The sequence below is a fragment of the Panthera onca genome, chromosome B1, assembly GCF_046562875.1.
Source record: "Panthera onca isolate mPanOnc1 chromosome B1, mPanOnc1 haplotype 2, whole genome shotgun sequence".
Lineage (NCBI taxonomy): Eukaryota > Metazoa > Chordata > Mammalia > Carnivora > Felidae > Panthera > Panthera onca.
This window is the reverse complement of record NC_138342.1, coordinates 9,816,467-9,835,573: the sequence shown is the minus strand read 5'-3', so window position 1 is coordinate 9,835,573 and position 19,107 is coordinate 9,816,467. Positions and strand designations below refer to the sequence as shown.

Genomic DNA, 19,107 nt, shown 5'->3' with positions numbered 1-19,107 from the left:
ACAGTGTGTCAGCAGGGGAGAGGCAGATAGAGAGGGAGACACGAATCCGAAGCAGGCTCCAGGCTGCAAGCTGTCAGCACAGAGCCCGACGTGGGGCTCGAACCCACAGACCGCAAGATCATGACCTGAACTGAGGTCGGCCGCTCAATCGACTGAGCCACCCAGGCGCCCCTCACACCGTGTTTTAAAAGTCATCTCCGGTAATGGGTGTGGCTCCAGTTGGCTCATTTTCACCACTGTGTAGGATTCCAGTGAAAGCCTGTATCACAATATACTAAAGCCATTTAGTTGCCTGTTACTGGTCTTTGTGTCATTCCTGGGTTAAACAATGCTTCCATGAGTATTCTATGAATATTTTGTGGGCAGACCTTCCCAAAGTTACTCATATCGTTGTACGCATAGAAAATTATATTTACCGCAGGGGCAGAATTCTGAAGGAAGAAGGACGAGGCTGGTTGCTGCCTGGGGAGACCATCAGCCTGCGAACCAGAGGATCAGGTCAGACCGACAACTTTGACGGCCAGAAGATGAACGTACCCCCATTTTCCACTTCAAGACATGCCCAGCTTTCGGCCCCAGGGGCACAGCTGCTAACCTCTAAGGTAAGCATGTTTTCAGCTTTGCGAGGTAAGGTCCAAGTGTTTCCCAAATGGGTTTACCACCTGTCCTCCTGTTGTACGCTTCCCTCTCTTGACCTTTTAGTTGAGGACCTCGTGATTTTTGCCTATTTGGTGGAGGTAAAATATCTCACCAGGGTTATTTCCACTGGTTTCCAGAAGGTGGAAAGAGTATCTTTCCATGGGTTTATTTTCCGTCTCATTTCCTCTTCTGCGAAATGCCTGTTCATGCCTCTTGTCCATCTTCCCATTCGGTTCTTTGTGTTTTGCTTATTGATTTGTGAGAGGTCTTTATATATTTTTATATAAAGATACAAACATAGGATGCCTGGGTGGCTCAGTCAGTTAAGCATCCGACTTCGGCTCAGGTCATGATCTCACGGTTCATGAGTTTGAGCCCCGCGTCGGACTCTGTGCTGACTGCTCAGAGCCTGGCACCTGCTTCGGATTCTGTGTCTCCCTCTTGCTCTCTCTGTCTCTGTCTCTGTCTCTCTCTCTGCCCTTCCTCTGCTCGTGTTCTGTCTCTCTCTCTCAAAAATAAGTGAACGTTAAAACATTTTTTTAAGATGTAAATATATAGTTCTAGTACTGGGGGCAATAATCTTTGTGTACATGTGTCACAAATACCACACTCTCAAACACACACACACACACACACACACGTGCACATATCGTGTAGATTATCTTTTCATTTCTTTGCGCTACTTTCGGTGAACGGTTTTTAATTTTAATGTCACTGAATATAAGTTTCATTTTGTAGTTAGCTATTGTCTTGAGATTCGAGATCAAATAGCTATTCTTCTACAAGTTTTATGTTTTGCGTCTCACATTGGGGGTGCGGAGAGGAAAGCAAGGGCTGTGTTCGTGTGAGATCCAGGCAAACCAAGTACCCAAAGAAATCTGGCCAAGTTCTCCCAGTCTAAAGCCGGAAGGTATCTTGCTGAAAACAGCTCTCTACCAATCAGTCTTTTGAGTTACACTTCTCCAGTGTGGACTGGCAGCCCTCACGTCCTGGGGTCCTCTAACCACTGCCCTGGGGATGCCCTTCACCGCTCTCGTCCCTCGGATCCCCTAAGACCTGTATCACACACCTTCATCATATTTTGACAAAGCCCCGGTAACATTCTGAAAAATTTCTTCTGTAAGAACACAAAGGACCAACTGTCAGGTCAGACTCATCCTAAATGGGAGCTGTCGCCCAGCGTCAAGGGTTGTAACAACGTCAAGCACACGCATAGCTGCTGGGCACAACTCAAGCATGGAGGTCTGGGCCAGGACACGTACGTACCCACGTTGGCAGATAAGGTCTCTAAAAACTACCTGCAGCTCCATCGCTTACACAGAAGAAAGACGTTTCAGTCATGGCACATCCCTTCCCAGATGGCGACACAGCCTGTGTGACATTTTCCAGGGAGCTATGCCCATAAATCACAGATTCCAAGGGGTGGGGGTCGTTTGTTTGCTGTGTTGTTGCTACAAGCGATCCTGGAGGGCCCAGGTACATCCCGCTAAAAGCATTCTGTGAGTATCAAGTCTCTAGCAAAAGCCATCACTTGTTTGCCTGGAAATTTCTAGCTCCAGGTCACCTAATCCCTTTCTCAGGGCATCTCTCAGTATCGGATTAAAGGCCTGATGGTAGTCATATTCTTCATATTACATTATAGCAAATCATTTTATTTTTTAATTTTACTTATAAATTTAAGTTAGTTAACATACCGTGAAATATTGGTCTCAGGAGTAGAATTCAGTGGTTCATCACTGACATATAACACCCTGTGCTCATCCCAAGTGCTCTTCGAATGCCCATCCCCCATCCAGCTCACTCCCCACCCACCCCCACCCCCATCAACCCTCAGTTTGTTCTCTGTATCGAAGAGGCTCTTATGGTTTGCCTCCCTCTCTGTTTTTACCTTATCGTTTCCTTCCCTTCCCCTGTGTTCATCTGTTTTGTTTCTTAAATTCCACATGAGTGAAATCATACTATATTTACCTCTTTCTGACTTATTTCGCTTAGCATAATACACTCTAGTTCCAGCGACATTGTTGCAAATGGCAAGATTCCATTCTTCTTGATCGCCAAGTAATATTCCGTTGTATATATAGACCACATCTTCTTTTTTTTTTCTTTTTTAGAGAGAGAATCCTAAGTAGGCTCTACACTATCAGCATGAGACGAACTCATGAACTGTGAGATCATGACCTGAGTCGAAATCAAGAGTTAGACACTTAGCCGACTGAGCCACCGGGGGTGGGGAGAGGGAGGGGGGGTCCCGATACCACATCAGTCGATGGACATTTGGGCTCTTTCCATAATTTGGCAACTGTCGATAGCGCTGCTATAAACATTGGGGTGCATGTGCCTCTTTGAGTCAGCATTTTGGTATCCTTTGGATAAATACCCAGTAGTGCAATTGCTGGGTCCCCAGGGAGTTCTATTTTTAATTTTTTGAGGAACCTCCATACTGTTTTCCAGAGTGGCTGCACCAGTTTGCATTCCCACCAGCAGTATAGCAAATCATTTTAGACCTGTTTCATCACGGTCCAGTCGGATATGAGAACCCACATCAGTTATTGTAATAAATCATTTAATATAGGGAACTGGCTTTGACTAACAAGCTCAAGGGGGACACGCAGACGTAATACAGAGTAACTTCAGAAAGCAACCGTCACCCCAGCGTGGCTTGGGGGAACGTAAAGACAAGACTGAGTGTGGCAGGAGACGGAGGGGAAGCTCTGCAGAGCTCAGGGGCTCAGACTCAGCAGCAATGCTATCCGGGTGGTGCTGGCATGCCCGACACAGGACAGGGGAGGCTCGTTCCGGGAGACTGAGGAAAAATCGGACACTGAAGCCAACGGTGACCCATCAGCTGCCACCGCTGCAGCGAAGAACCGTTGCAAGGGTGACACTAACAAAAGAGGGAGCCAACAGGAAGCAGCAAATCCCTTCCCCGGCTTCGGCCTCAGTCTCTTTTTAGTGCCTCCAGCTGACAGATGGTGGAGAGCCAGCCGCCCAGGGAGAAACCGGGGCTGCAGACGGCCGGTCCCGATGCCACGAAGCAGCATCGAGAGGCGTGGCTCCGGGATGAAGAAACAGTAGCTTAGTAATTGGCACACGCTACACTCCTGACGACTCACCCTCCACACCCTGCTCTGCACCCAGGAACAACGGGCGGCTTGTACATTTCCCTCGTTCTCCAGCAAGCTCAGCAATGCACTTGACGTCTGCTTGCACTTGACGTCTGCAATCCCGGTATGTAATTCATCTAGCATCTGGGCGTTTCGTTGCAGTAGGGCCTTGCTAAATTCCTTCTGTGCTATGGTTCCTAAAGCGGAAACTCCAAATACATTTTTCAAAGCCTCTGCAGAAGTCTGTGTCCTCATTGACTCAGTTTATATCTCCTGACGGATCAGCCTCTCCGCTCGCTTTTAATAAATGTGTTTCCTATGACCACTCGCAGAATCCATGCAATGCTTTTTTTTTTTTTTGTCATCTTTTCAAAATGAGTTTATCATCAAAACTCAGAGTTGTTTTTATTTGCGGAAACCAATTTGTCAGTCTTCCGCAAGGCTTACTTGAAATAGTCAACAATTTTTCAACCGAAAAGAAGTATTCAACAAGACCTTGCCTTTTCCTATTTTTGGCTCACGCGTCCCTGTTTGCCCTCAAACACCGTTGTTCATTTCACCCCCCCCCCCCCGTCATTGTGGGGGCCCTCTGGCCCTTTAAAAAATTCTTTCCCCAGTAAACATGATTGGCGTTTAAAAGGATACACTTAGTTGTTTTGGGTTCTTGAAATTAAAAAAAAGCAAATGTAACCTTTAAGTGAAATCCATGTCTCAATAAATGTGTCCCCCCTCAATCCCCGGAACCCTACTTCCTTCCGGCCTGAATCTGGACTGCAGAGTCGTAGCTTAGACAGAAGATACCACTGCTTTGCCTTTGTGTACTTCACTAAGAATCCTTTCTGACCTACAAGAAGCACGTGTCTCCAGCCCAGGTCACCTGCGCTTGTGCAGGGATTTCTCCAAAGCCTCCTCGGGCTTATTCCTTTGACAGTTCCCAGGACAGCTCAGGCCCATCTGTTCATCTGACATTCCATGAAGTCCACGTGCTACCACGACATCCTGTTTTCGCCCTTCCTGTTCCTCGCCACGCTTACTCAGGCAGAATGACAGTTCGCTGTAATTCTTTGACATAAATCTCCCCAGTGAGCTTTCTCCCCCACCCTACACCCCTTTCTCTGAAAGCACAGCCTTCTGGCCCTTTCCCTTTCAAAGCCCGGTCCAAAATATCTCATAATGGAAATAAACATCTCCAAGTTGGGCCTCAGAAGATGATTTAACAACAACAAAAGAAACTGAAATATGTTATTTGTGTTAAAAAGCTAGGGGAAGAGCTATGTAACTGAGGATGATGGAGAACTAACCCGTTTACAGAGCAGGCATCCCAATGCAGTGGCCATGCTCTGGATGACCTTGAATAAACCACTTGGCTCCTCTGAGTCTCAGGTTCCTCATCTGTAACTAGAAATTCTGATTCCTGTCCCACCAGTCTCATTGTGTTGTATGAGGATCAAATGAGACCATACACTCAATAAATATTTGCCAAGGGACTATGATGTGCCAGACACCCCCACCCCCCCACCTCCGGGCACTGGGGGTGCGACAGGGAGTCATTTAAAACACTGTGTTTAAGTCACTGAAGGTAAGGGAACTATCGGGACTTCATCAAGATAAAAAGCTTCTGCACAGTAAAGGAAACAATCAACAAAACTAAAAGGCAGCCTATGGGATGGGAGAAGATACTCGCAAATGACACATCCGATAAAGGGTTAGTATCCAAAATCTATAAAGAACTTATCTAACTCAACACCCAAAACACAAACAACCCAGTAAAGAAATGGGCAGAAGACATGAATATACACACACACACACACACGCGCGCGCGCGCATATATATGAATATTACTCAGCCATCAAAGAGAATGAAATTTTTCCATTTGCAATGACATGGATAGAGCTAGAATGAATTATGCTAAGCAAAATAAGCCAGAGAAAGGTAAATTCCACATGATTTCACTCATATGTGGAATTTAAGAAACAAACAGATGAACATATGGAAAGTGGGGGGAAAGAAGAGGGAAACAAATCACAAGACTCTTAACTATAGAGAACAAACCCAGATTTGATGGAGGGACATGGGTGGAGGATGGTCTAGATGGGTGATGGGCATTCAGGAGGGCACTTGTTGGGATGAGCACTGGGTGTTGTACGTAAGTGATGAATCACTGAATTCTCCTCCTAAATGCAGTATTGCATTGTATGATAACTAAAATTTAAATTTAAAAAAAAGGAAAGGAAAGAAAAACAAACAAACATTGTGTTTATGAGATTCATCCCCGTGGCTGCCTGTGGCTGTAGACTGGTGATTTTCATTGCTGCATAGAATCCTATTCTGGGATTACATCATACGTGATTTATCCACGATATTCTGAATGGGCATTTGAGTGGTTTCCAGGCTTTTGGAAACTAGAACACGAGGCTATGGACATTCTGGCACATGTCTTTGGAGAACGTACCTGCACATTTCTGTTGGGTCAACTCCCTTTCAGTCTTTTTCATTAGGTCAGAGAGAGAGTCTCAGGTTGACGCCTGTACGTTGTATTGTCTCCCCAGCACATGACGAGCTGCTCCTGTAAGAGAGCCAACCTCAGGCCCCCAGTCTTCGGCATCCCATTCTACCCAGCTAGTTTACTAATGCTGTTTTTTTGGCATTCCATGTTTTTTCAGATTATACTTGGCAAGAGGTTCCCAGTGCCCTATTTATTTACATACTTATATCCAAATACATGCTCTTTCTACAAAGGTTCTTTTGAAAATAAATCTTTTTCGGGGTGCCTGGGTGGCTCAGTCGGTTAAGCGGCCGACTTCAGCTCAGGTCATGATCTCAGGGTCCGTGAGTTCGAGCCCCACATCGGGCTCTGTGCTGACAGCTCAGAGCCTGGAGCCTGTTTCAGATTCTGTGTCTCCCTCTCTCTGACCCTCCCCATTCATGCTCTGTCTCTCTCTGTCTCAAAAATAAATAAACGTTAAAAAAAAAAAATTAAAAAAAAAAAAGAAAAGAAATCTTTTTCAAGTTTATTTTTTTTAATTTTTTTAAATGTTTATTTTTGAGAGAGAGACAGAGCATGAGTGGGGGAGGGGCAGAGAGAGAGAGGGAGACACAGAACCGGAACCAGGCTCCAGGCTGTGAGCTGTCAGCACAGAGCCCGGTACAGGGCTCGAACTCACAAACCGTGAGATCATGACCTGAGCTGAAGTCGGACGCTTGCTGACTGAGCCACCCAGGCGCCCCATTTCAAGTTTAAAAAGTAGTCATTTAGGGGCACCTGGGTGGCTCAGTCGGTTAATCATCTGACTCTTGACTTGGGTTCACGTCATGATCTCACGGTTTGTGAGTTCGAGTCCCCTGATAGGCTCTGCACCTGTAGCATGGAGCCTGCTTGGGATTTTTTCTCCCTCTCTTTGCCCCTCCCCAGCTCTCTCTCTTAAAATAAATACATAAAAAAAAAAAAAAAAGAGTTTTTAAAAGTAGTCATTTAAATAAATCTATTAAGCAACTAATGATGACAGGTGGCTACAGATGGTAAAAAAAAAAAAATGTGAAAAGGGTATCAAATACTGTAATGTAGGAAACGCTATTCTAAAAAAGCCACACTTTCAAATGAAATATCTTTGTCAATCATCGCTGGGCAGCAGTTTGCCCAGATGAGTTGCTCTAATTAAAGACAAAGTGCTCAGGTCAGGTGTCCCAGCAAATCATTCCAAAGCACTGGGTTTCCTCGTTTCCGGGAGGGAAAGGTCACAACAGGTACGGGTGGGAGGGGAGCAGAAGGACTCCGAACTAAAGCAATACGTGAGCTGAGCTTGGCAGGTGGAGGACAATATCTCTGAAAAAAAAAAAAAAAAAAGTACATTTTCCTGCTTCCGTGTTCTTTGCCAACTTTGTGGGTCAGTGGGATCTCCACCATGAGGAACAGGGCAGATGGCGGGTAGGTGGAAGAAACAGGAGCCAAGGTTGGAGGGTTTTGTGGGAACATCACGGCAGACATAAGAAATAAGAAATATTGGGGGAAATAAGGCCGGAGAGCACCCTCAGTGATCAACGCCTCCACCGGACGCCGTCACCCTTGACCTCGGTGTCACTGACAACTTGAGTACCTGTGAAGTCTTGACTAATTTCCCCAATCTGTGACTAAGGCTCTTTCCAACTCATATTCCTGATACGCATGCTCCAGCACGCATCTTACTCTTCCAGAACTTTAAAGCCGTCGATCTTAAATCTATCCATCACCTTCCTCGTGTCGTCATTTTGCCCTGATCCAGCTTCGACTCCTTGGCTCCGAGCCTGAAATCCCCAGCTGTCTTGTTCTCTGTTCACGGCCCTGCAACACCCCAACCTCGGGAAGCCCAACTGTTTACCAGTCTACCTGTTTGGTTTTTTTTCTTTTCATTCTTTGGCTTTCGGGTTTGTTTTGTTTTGTTTTGTTTTGTTTTGTTTTGTTTTACCCAGAGCCGGGGAATGTAGCTGGACAGAAGGACACATCTGTGCTAACCGGTCACACTTTCGGTGTAGGCATGTGAGTCTCAAAAGACTCCCTCAATCCTGCCCAGCTGTTCTACCTTACCCTGGAATCTTCCTTCCCCGTTGTCCAAAATGACTATTTCTCACCTCCTCTCCCCTGCTCATACTCAGCCTCTCTCTCTCTCAGAAATAAATAAACATTAAAAAAATGAAGGAAAAAAACAAAACAAAACCAACCACTTCAATAATGGGCAAAGGACGAGAACAGACCGTCTCCAAAGAAGATACTCAGACGGCTAATAAGCATATGAAAACAAGCTCAATGTCCCTAATCACTGGGGAAATGAGAATCAAAACCCCAGTGAAATGCCACTTCTTGCCCATTAGCATGGCTACTAGCAAAAACAACACAACACAACAAGAAATAAAAGTGTCGCCAACAATGTGAAGAAACTGGAACTGTGGCCACTGTGCATGGGAATGTAAAATGGTGCGGCCATTATGGAAAACAGCATTGGGATTCCTCAAAAAATTAAACACAAGTTACCGTATGATCCAGCAACTTTATTTCTGGGTGTATACCCAAAAGAACTGAAACCAGGGTCTTGAAGAGATGTTTGTAAGCCCATGTTTATATCAGCAGTATTCACAATGGTGCCAACGTATAGATGCAACCCAAGTGTCCACTGAGGGATGAATGAATTGTTCAATATGGGGTATATATGCATACAACGGAGTATTATTCAGTCTTAACAAAGAAAAGAAATTTTGACATATGCTACAACATGGATGAAACATGAGGCCATTATGCTAATGAAATAAGCCAGTGAAATATGCTAGTGAAATAAGCCAGTCGCCAAAGGACAAGTAGTGAAGGATTCCGTTTACAGGAAGAAATTAACGTAGTCAAATGCGTAGAGACAGAAAGCAGAATGGAGGCTACCGAGGAATGGGAGCTTGTTTCACGGGTTCAGTTCAAGGAGCTTCAGTTCTGCAAGAAGAATGCATTCTGCAGATGGGTGGGGGTCATGGTCCCACGGCAACGTAAATGTACGGAAATGCCACTGAGCTGCAGACTTCAAAACGGTTAAGGTGGTACATTGTCTGTTATACTCATTTTACCATGCCTTTTTAAAAGAAATCAGTAAAAGGAACATACTCCTGTGGTACTTGGCTGGTTCAGTCAGTGGAGCAGGTGACTCTAGATCTTGGGGTCGTAAGTTCGAGCCCCACATTGGATGTAGAGGTTACTTAAAAATAAAACCTGTTAAAAAACATACTACCAGAACAGATGCCAAGTCTGGCTTTTCCCTCCATCTCTTCTTCTATCTCTACCACCACCTAAGGGACTCACTAGCTTCTAGCTGGTCTCCCCAATTCTCCATTCGCCACCTCCTGAGTCTTTTGGTTGCAGAACAGCCAGATGCAACTCATATTCAGTTAGCTCTGGGCCTCCCATCTCCCTGTGGCTTCCAATCATGCTTAGAATAAAGGTCACCCCCTTGACTGTGGCTTATAAAGTTCTGTGCTGTCTGGTCTCTGACCACTCTGCCCCTCCCCCCTCACTCTGGCCACGGGAGTGTCGTGTCCGGGGCCTTGAGCTCACCGACTCTCCCCACCACGTGCCCTGCGCACTAGTTTTTCCCTGTAAAAATCTCTTCCTCCATATCTCTTTCGGCTTCGAATCTCACGCCCAATGACTGAGCTGAAGTCGGATGCCCAACCAACTGAGCCACCCAGGCGGCCCCGAAGATTTTGTATTTTTTAATTTTTTAAACATTTATTTATTTTTTGAGAGACACAGATAGAGCATGAGCAGGAAAGGGCAGAGAGAGAGGAAGACACAGAATCCGAAGCAGGATCCGGGCTCCAGCTGTCAGCACAGAGCCCGACGCGGGGCTTGAACCCAGGAACCGTGAGATCGTGGACCTGAGCCGAAGTTGGATCCTTAACCCACCGAGCCACCCCGGCGCCCCAGAAGACTTTGTATTTTACAAGCATCTCAGACTCGACCAAGCAGCAGCACATAACATCTTCCTCTTTATCTACTCAAACCTGCTCCTGTGACTTCACCTCCCCACTCCTCAGATTATCACCATCATCATCCACCGCCCAACCGACAACCCAAATGAGAAAATACAACCTGAGGGACAAGATGGGTTCGTTTTAATGCCTGAACTTTCCGATGTTTAGGGCGAAATATCCCCAATTAGTGTCCTGAAGAAATTGGTTTCCGAAGAAACAGAAAAACCTTCCTACCGCACCATTTAAACACACTGAGAGCGTGCGCTCTATATGACCATCCATCAGGAGCCTGGAGGCAGCACTCTGGAGAGGCAGCCCGCGGAGCCAGCACAGAGGATGGAGGGGCTGTTAGGCCAGGAGGTGTCTGGGCTCTCCCCACTGCAACCACTTCGATTCTGAAACTGGTCCGTGTGCGTCCCTCCAGGCTCCAATCTTCCCCTGGCCTGGAGTGGGAAAGTCTCCAGTGGGGGGTCCCGAACGCGTCTGCGTGAGTTTTTAAAATGGAACACCCCCGCTACTACATCACGGACAACGTGAGGCTCTGGAAACAGAAAACTAGGAGCAAAGACATCCCGTTTTGTGAAGCCAACATTTTCTTCCTGCCTAAGCTGCTTATCCCGGCTCGTCTCTACACGGGTACGCCACACATCCCTCAGGGGCGCCCGCTAGGTGGCGCCCGTCCTCCACTGTACCCGGGCGGGTTCGGGAGTCCGCCCAGGGCTTTTTCAACAGGAGAGGTGATCTCCAGTCCTGACTTTTTACAGGTAGGAAAACGAAGTTCCAAAGTGTCTTTCGTGAGGTCGTATCACTGCATCCCAGAGCCGCGAGCAAACACAGGTCCCCCTTTTTCTGAACCCAACCAACTTCCATCACCTGGCTGTCTCCCTCTACGCACGGTTTAGTTTGTTGATTATAATGATAATGCTGTGTTTCTTTCTTTGTATACAACAAGGTTTAGGTTCAGATGTGCAGGCCTTAGCGTCCTTTATTTCCAAATGCCCGGAACAGAAAAAATCGTTAGACTTGCCTGCCTGGATTCTTTCTTTGATTTCCTGAAGTTCTGAGCTCCTTTTCTGATGAATGAGTAGCATAGAAATGCGTAGGGAAGGCCATGGAAAACGTTTAATGAGAATAAATGTGAAGGTTTGAGAAGACAACGGTTAGAGTAGAAAACCCAACCAGATTGGCTTTTGACAACGTCAGAACTGAATCCTGATTTCGCCACTTTTAAACCCCGTCTCAGTTTACTGACGTATAAAATGGGGATAATAATGTTTTCTACTAACCACACCCCCAGGGTTGTGTAGGTTAAATAACACAATAGGCCATGGCTGCTGGTACACGTTGGTAAACAACACTTGTTTAAATGTAAAACTCCCTTGGTCCACAGTAAAGCTGCTGTCTTCCGACTGATACATCCGGGCCACGTTTGTGAAAAGCCCTGACGCGGGAGGCCAGGAGCTGAGGTCTGCTGGCAGGAAAGCGGCATAGAGCTTGGGGCTTTGGGTGCTGCGGGTGCTTCAAGTGCCCTCAGAAGCCTGGGGGAGGTGGAGGTGGACAAGTGCGGGTGGAGACAGGCGGTCAGTCCCCGGCGCAGCCTCTACCTAGACCTGGCTCCGCGGGCCTGCGCGCTTCCCCCCTCCCGCCTGCTCACCAGTTCGCGCCGTTCCGCAGCGGCCTCGTAGGGCACCAGATACAAGCCCTCGTTTTAAAGGATTGGAAACCTTGGCCTAGAGAAAGCAGGTGACTTCAGTCAAGGTCATCGGCGTCTGAGGGCCGAGTCCCGCGTGGCCTCCCACTCCCTCGGGCCACTCCGGGCACAGAAGGCGGTCTCTTCCCCCGGAAACCGAGGCCGGCCAAGGGCGCAGGTGGAGGGCGGCAGGGGCGCGCCCCCGGTGGCCCCGCGGGAAAATGCCGGCGGACTCAGGTCCGGGGGAGCGCCGGGACGTGCGCGTCAGCTTTCGGTGCGCGCGGGAGAGCCGGGTCCCCCCTCCCCGGCCCCCACGTCTCCCGCACCCCCCTCCCACCCTGCGCCCGCGGCCCGCACAGGCTTCGCCGCCCAGCAGCGCTGCGGGGCAGTGCAGTGCCCGGGGCGGGAGGGCGCAGCTGGGCAGGGGGCGCGCAAGAACCCAACTGCGGAGGAGGGAGCGGAGAGCGGGGTGGGAGGGGGGAAGAAGGAGGGGAGGACTAGGAGAGAGCCGGGCGAGGGGCCGGGGAGGAAGGCTCGGGTGCGGAGATCCCCGGCCGCCTCCTCGAAGGCTGGCCGGCTGCCGGGGCTCCCGGCTCCGCCGATCCGCGGGGCCGGCCCAGGCCAGAGCGCGGCGCCGACGGAAGGTCAGGCGCGGTCAGGCAGCCGCGGGGTTCCAGGAGCTCGCGGCCGCGCCCGGGACCCACCGCCCTCCGAGCTCCGGAAGCGGGGCCCTGCGCCCGCGCGGCCGCGCCCCTTCCCCGCCGACCCGCGGCCCTTACGCGCGCTGACCTGCGGAGCCGTGGCCACACGCCCCCACTCACCGGCCTGGACTCTGCACGTATCCCGGGCAACCTCTGCCTACTGCTACGTCTGCTCACCGTCCCCCAAAGCCTTTTCACCCGCCTGCCAACGCCTTACCAGGAGCAGCTTCTAGTTGTAGGTCGAGACCGGTGTACTTTTACCCACCTCCCGGCCCAGCCTGCAGCCACTCACCAGACCTTCGGGTCCTCAGCCGCCGCAGTTGCCCGGAGGTGACACGAGTCTCTGTCGCTTTCTCCTGCTGAAGTCTCGGAATGCGGCCACTTTCCTGCGCTCCGGGCACGCACGAAAAACGGACAACTCAAAATCACCGAACTGCCTCTTTAACGCCTTGTCAGCCTCTGCCGTAGACTGGCAAAGGGCAGATCCTGCTGTGATTTGGGTTTCTTTAAAAAAAAAAAATAAATACGTGTGAGGGGCAAGGAAATAGTAGTTACTATTTTCAAGTAAGTCTTGGTGCAGCCCCCAAACTTACCCTGATACTAGGTCATTCGACCTCCAAAACATCTCGGTTGCCTGTGGGTGCGGAACTCTATTGTTTGTCCACACCAGGTCCTGGCCCCACAAACGCATAGCTGTTCTGGGACGCACAGTTCACACCTGCCCATCTCTCACCTTCTGGGCGACCTGTGTCAATCTCCTCCTGGATGCGCTCCCCAGAGAATAACAGGATGGTGGGGGAGGGAGGTCATTTACAGAGTAAATAAAGGTCAGCGGGAGGGAGGAAAGGACACGCTTTCTTTTGAAACCTCACGAGCATTCTGTTCTGTTCCCCTCCCGGCCTGAAGAGCGTCCGTTCCTTACACTGGCCAGATGCTAACACCAAATTCAAGCACCTTTCCCTTAAAAGTGATGTAATCCTAAAGAGCTGTAAAGGGCAATGATCTCTTCAAGTGCGAATTTTTCACCCAAGTACACTAACGGATCTGCACCGCCGTGTGTGGGATGCAACAAAGCATCATGTAGCTGAAGTGCTGGAAAATGTAGACACGGCAAAGCCCTCCCAAACGTACACCCTGAGCCCGAAAACTATGAATAGTGCATGTATTTCACCCTGCGGTGCGCAACAAGAAACAGCAACAACAGGGGGAAATGTTATTTATTTTAGTGACACCAACAACACCAATCCCAGCATTTACTAAACTAAAGTCACGGTTCTCTAAACATACTCAGTGGTTCAAGTTGTGTCTCTGGCGTTGTTACACCTTCGGTAAAATGTATGGAAGACAGTAACATATGTCACTTGAGCAAATTTTTTTATTTAGAAATAAATAACATAAATAAGTAACAAATGTTTTCATGCCACAATATTTGTGTTTCTTAGCTTGGTTCCTTCTGTTATGTAAAACAATCCAGGACTTATCTTTTTAAGAGAATTTCATGTCAAGTCAAGATCATTGCTACAGTAATTTCTATACAGTCCTTTAAGCAAACACATATCTTTTCTAATCTCATTCAACTCACAAGTAAAAGAATATGTAAAGAACAAATGGAAAGATTTTTTTTTCCTCCTCCATCCTGGTGCAAAATGTAACAAGTTCCAATTAAGTTCAGTATTAACCGTCCAGGGAAATGACCGCGCGATTTCCAGACACTCTCCCAAAGATGCCTTCTCATTTCTCGCCTGACTTTAGTCCTCTAACTGTACCACCTTTTTTTCTTTTTGATTGCTCTACAGTAATCGAATCAAATAAAGTAAGGTGAAGAAGGAAAAACAATATTTCTAATGATTTTAATTAACTGATTATTTCAGCGGAAAGAATTAGCAATGAGGAAGCCACGAAACTGTAACATAGAGGTTTTAAACAAAAGCAGCAGCATTCTGTTCTTCTCTTAGGACCTTCCTAGAGAACGGAAAACTGCGCGCGCGATTTACCGAACTGCGTTATTTTGGATTCCCCCCTCCCCACACTCCCGCCGCCAGATTTCGACTATTAAATATCGTGATCCCTAAAAGCGCTGGCATAGGCGGATCCTTCCGCAGCGGTAAGACACGTGGTTTCTCGGCCAGAGTGTGTGGGTGGGTGAGCCTCCCAGTCGCCGGAGGATGCTTCGAGGACCGGGGCTTGGGAGGAAAGGGGTTAAGTCAGACCCTGACTTTCTCGGCGCAACGTGCCCAGTTTTGTCTGTTAAAGTCAACGTCGCCCAGCTGGAGCCAGCCAATAGGCGGCCGGGAGGGCCCGGGACGGCCCAGTGAAGGGGCGTGGCGCGAGGCTGTCACTCAGCGGTGAGGAATGACACCCGGGCGGGAGGGGGGGATACGGCGGAACGCCGGGGAAGGAAAGAGAGAAGAAACAGATAAAACCAGAGCAGGGGGTAAAAAGGTGCCCCGCGCCTCTCGGAATCCAGAGGCCGCCGTCGTCGCCGCCGCCGCTGGGGGTGGGCTCCGGAAGAGCCCGACCAACGGGGAGGGAAAGGACGGGCCAGGAGCGAAATCCTGCAGCCCGGGAAGAGACCGAGGCGCAAAGAAAAAAGTGACTCGGGCCGTGCGCCCCGGAGGCGCCCAGAAGGGGACTGCGGCCGCGGCGGGGGCCCCGCCGATCCGCCCTCCGCATCCTCGGAGGGGGCAGACCCCGGCCCGCCCCTAAGGGCGCGAGGCGATGAGATAATCCAGCTGAGCTGCGAAAGGAGAGCGTCTGGCGCTGGATTGGGGGGGAGGGGGTCTCCGCGCGGGGTGGGCCTCGGAAGTGGGGGTGAGGGTCGGCGCTGATCCCGGGCCAGAGGGGGGCGGGGGCTGCTGGGCCGCGCAGGAGTGGGCTGCAGGGGCCTCGCGCGCCCGGCTCACTCGCGCTGCGGCGGCCCGCGCGCTCCGTCCAGCTCGGAGCTGCCCCGCGCCCCAGCCGCCCGGCCGGCCGGCCGCTCCGGCCCGCGGCGCAGATGGCTGTGCGCGGCGCCAACACCTTGACGCCCTTCTCCATCCAGGCAATCCTCAACAAGAAAGAGGAGCGCGGCGGGCTGCCCGCGCCAGAGGGGCGCCCGGTGCCCGGGGGCACCGCGGTGCCAGTGGCTGAGGCTCCCGCTGTCTGCTGCTGGCGACTCTTCGGGGAGACAGACGCGGGCGCTCTGGGGGGCGCGGAGGACTCTCTGCTGGCGTCGCCGGCGGGGACCAGAACGGCTGCAGGGCGGACCGCGGAGAGCCTGGTTGCTTGGGACTCGGACTCGGCGCTGAGCGAGGAGAACGAGGGCGGGCGGCGCTGTGCGGACGCGCCGGGGGCCAGCGGGGCCGGCCGCGCAGGGGGGACGCTGGGCCTCGGCCAGCCGGTCTGCGAGCTGCCCGCCGCCAAGGACCTGGAGGAGGAAGCCGCAGGCCGGAGCGACAGCGAGATGTCGGCCAGCGTCTCAGGTCTGCCTGGGCTTCGCGGGGAAGGGGGCCGGGCCGGGCGTAGTGGGGGTGGAGGGGTCGGGCGAGGAGGGCAAACACGCCGAGTGGGGTGGGCCTGCTGTGTGCACCCTGAGCTCTGGGGCCCCGTGGCTGGTCGGGGACCGAAGCTATTGGCGCTGGCGCGGACTGCTCTGATCCTCCGGGAACTGAGCCCGAGAGAGAACCGAGAAACTCCCCAGGGCTCTGCGTCCTGCGGTGAGGCCCGAGAGGTCCAGGGACAAATGTGCCCTAGCCTGGGCTAGGAAAAAAACGCCGCGCCCTGGCTTTAAGTGCGTCGCCAGTGCTTCGGCCGTGTCTGGGTCCAGATCCCCCGAATCAGCGGCAGGGAAGAGCCGGGGCCCAGAGACCTCGGGTAGCCAGTGCCCTGGCCCCTGGCCCATAAAGCAGAAACGCCCAGGGCCCGGCCCTCAGCTCAAGGATAGGTGGTGAGGGCGACTCCTAAGTGGTACCGAGGTCGTCCATCGACCCAGCCTGGGTTTTGGGGGGTGGGGGGGGGCTTATTTACCTCTCCCAGACCCCAGGGTCAGGAGAGCTGGGAAGGGCGGAGGAGCGAAGACCTTGGCCACAAACGCTGCAGCTAGCTCAAGACAGAAGGGCTTGGTGTGGGTCACCCCAAAGGTAGCAGGGAGAGGGACAGCCTCAGCTAGGGCCGGCAGGTCATTTGGTCGGAAAGACCCCCGTTCCTATCCCTGTCGGCCGGACGCCGCTGTAGGCCTCACGCTGGCTCCAAGTAAATAGTGTTTGCCAGAGGCCGGAGCTCTGGACCTCTCTGCTAGGGGGCTGTGTGGAGATCCAGGAGGAAGCTGAGGAGCTGGCGTCGGATTGGGGTTCAGGGACCCCAAGCGGGGGCACCTCCCTCTCTTCACCCTCGGTCCCTAGCCCTCCCCTCATTTGCCTGCAATAAGAGAGAGAGAGAGAAGCCCACTAAGGCTTTGGAGCAGCCTGTTGCCACGGCCGCCGCAGAATTCCGGGTGCTTGGGGGTAGGTGGGTGGGTGGGTTAGGTCCCGAACACTTCTGTCCCGGGGATTCGGGCCCCCACCATCCCCTTGTGTACGGTGGACGGCTGTGTGCTGAGACCGTGTGTGTAAGCGAGAGTGCGGGGAGGCCGGGGAACCCAGGGAGGGGAGTAGTCTAGAACCCTAGGGCTCAGCGCCGAGAACGGAGGAGGTGCTCAGACCCCAGTGCCCCACGATCCCGAGGGGAGCCTGGGGCCCAGAGAAGGCAAGGAGCTGGGTGTCGGCCACGCAGCGTGGACGAGGCGGCTGAGTCCGTTTCCCTCGCAGGACAGGCCTAAATGCGAGAAACTCTGGGACAGGGTTCCGAGACTGATTGCCGGGGACCCGCGGCTTACACACCCTCCCCAAGCGTCGGGGATCAAAGTGTACTTCCGTACTCTACCCCACCCCCACGGTCGAGGCCCGACCTCGCTTCTCTGCGGCGCTGACGGTCTGTTGTTTCTGTTCCCCCTGGGATCCGCAGGCGACCGCAGCCCGAGGGCCGAGGACGACGCTGTGGGCCCCGGAAGCGCACGCGTCCCGGCGCTGTGCGGCCGAGGCGGCGGCGGCGGCGGCGGCGGCGGCGGCGGCGGCGGCGGCGGACCGGCGGGCGGCGCGGAGGAGGAGGAGGAGCCCGCGGCGCCCAAGCCGCGCAAGAAACGCTCGCGGGCCGCCTTCTCCCACGCGCAGGTCTTCGAGCTGGAGCGCCGCTTCAACCACCAGCGCTACCTGTCCGGGCCGGAGCGCGCCGACCTGGCCGCGTCGCTGAAGCTCACCGAGACGCAAGTGAAGATCTGGTTCCAGAACCGTCGCTACAAGACCAAGCGCCGGCAGATGGCCGCCGACCTGCTGGCGTCAGCGCCCGCCGCCAAGAAGGTGGCGGTGAAAGTGCTCGTACGCGACGACCAGAGACAGTACTTGCCCGGCGAGGTGCTGCGGCCACCCTCGCTGCTGCCGCTGCAGCCCTCCTACTATTACCCTTACTACTGCCTCCCCGGCTGGGCACTCTCCACGTGTGCAGCCGCCGCGGGCACCCAGTGAGCCGGCCTGGGGCGAGGCAGCAAATGATCCCTGTGCCCCAGTTCCGGACGGCCGCGGACGGCTGTGCAGGTTGTGCTCTGCACAGGGGCGCCCCGCGGAGGGGGCAAGTGGAGGATGAAATCCAGCCTGGGCTCAGACTTCCAGGAGTGCGCCCTGGCAGCGGCACTGAGTCTGTCCAGAGAGGGCGCCTTTTTCTAATTCGAACAGAGGCACCCTATGGCCAAGGGGCCTTGCTCCCCTGTCGCCCGCCTGGAAGCTCTGGGACATTATTTATTATCACAACAAAGTTGGATGTGGATTGTACCTGCCAGGAGACCACGTTTCCCTGGAGCGGAAAGAACTCCTGGAGATCACTTAGCCTGAATCCCCAGAATTTCAGGCTAGCCGGGAGCTTCGTGCGCTAGGCCACAATAGTTCATGGTATCCATGCTACCAATCTATGTGTATCGACGTATCTATTTTTTTTTGGAAATTGCATTTGTATCAAAGAGGTGCGGAACCCTGGCAGCCCCAAGGAGCCCCAAGCCATGGGGTTGATTTGAACCGTGAAAGGTTTGCTTTTCCTGCCCTCTGCCCCACCCCTCCCCATGTCAGAGCTCGGGTGGGGATGCCCTATTGGGTGCTGAATGTAAAGACGGGAGCCTCTGAGCACAGGGCAGGGCATAGATCCCCCCCGGAATCTTTCCCCTGCGAAGTCCAGGGCCGCCACCAACTGGGGAGCTTCCTGGGAACCCCAAACCAGGAGACGGCAAACCCAGCAGCCCTTCACAGAAACTTTCCTGTATTTCTTTTTATTTTTTTAAAGGAGGTTAAAACTTGTAGCACTTTTCAGTTGTTTGTATTCAAATAACGGTTATTTTTGTATTCAATGTGAATATCCCTGACCAGCCTTTCCATGGCATCCCTCGCTGTTCAGCCACCTGGCCCTCTGTCCCTACCGACCATCCTCCGAG

At 52.2% G+C, this 19,107-nt stretch overlaps 1 protein-coding gene across 1 annotated transcript; it reads left to right on the top strand.

Annotated features, from left to right (window-relative positions):
• Positions 1 to 15,487: 15,487 nt before the first annotated feature.
• On the top strand, positions 15,488 to 18,275 carry NKX3-2 (NK3 homeobox 2). Its single transcript, XM_060655422.3, has 2 exons — positions 15,488 to 16,078; positions 17,598 to 18,275. The coding sequence occupies exons 1-2, from the start codon at positions 15,613 to 15,615 to the stop codon at positions 18,152 to 18,154; spliced, it is 1,023 nt and encodes a 340-aa protein (XP_060511405.3). The 5' UTR covers positions 15,488 to 15,612; the 3' UTR covers positions 18,155 to 18,275.
• Positions 18,276 to 19,107: the final 832 nt, after the last annotated feature.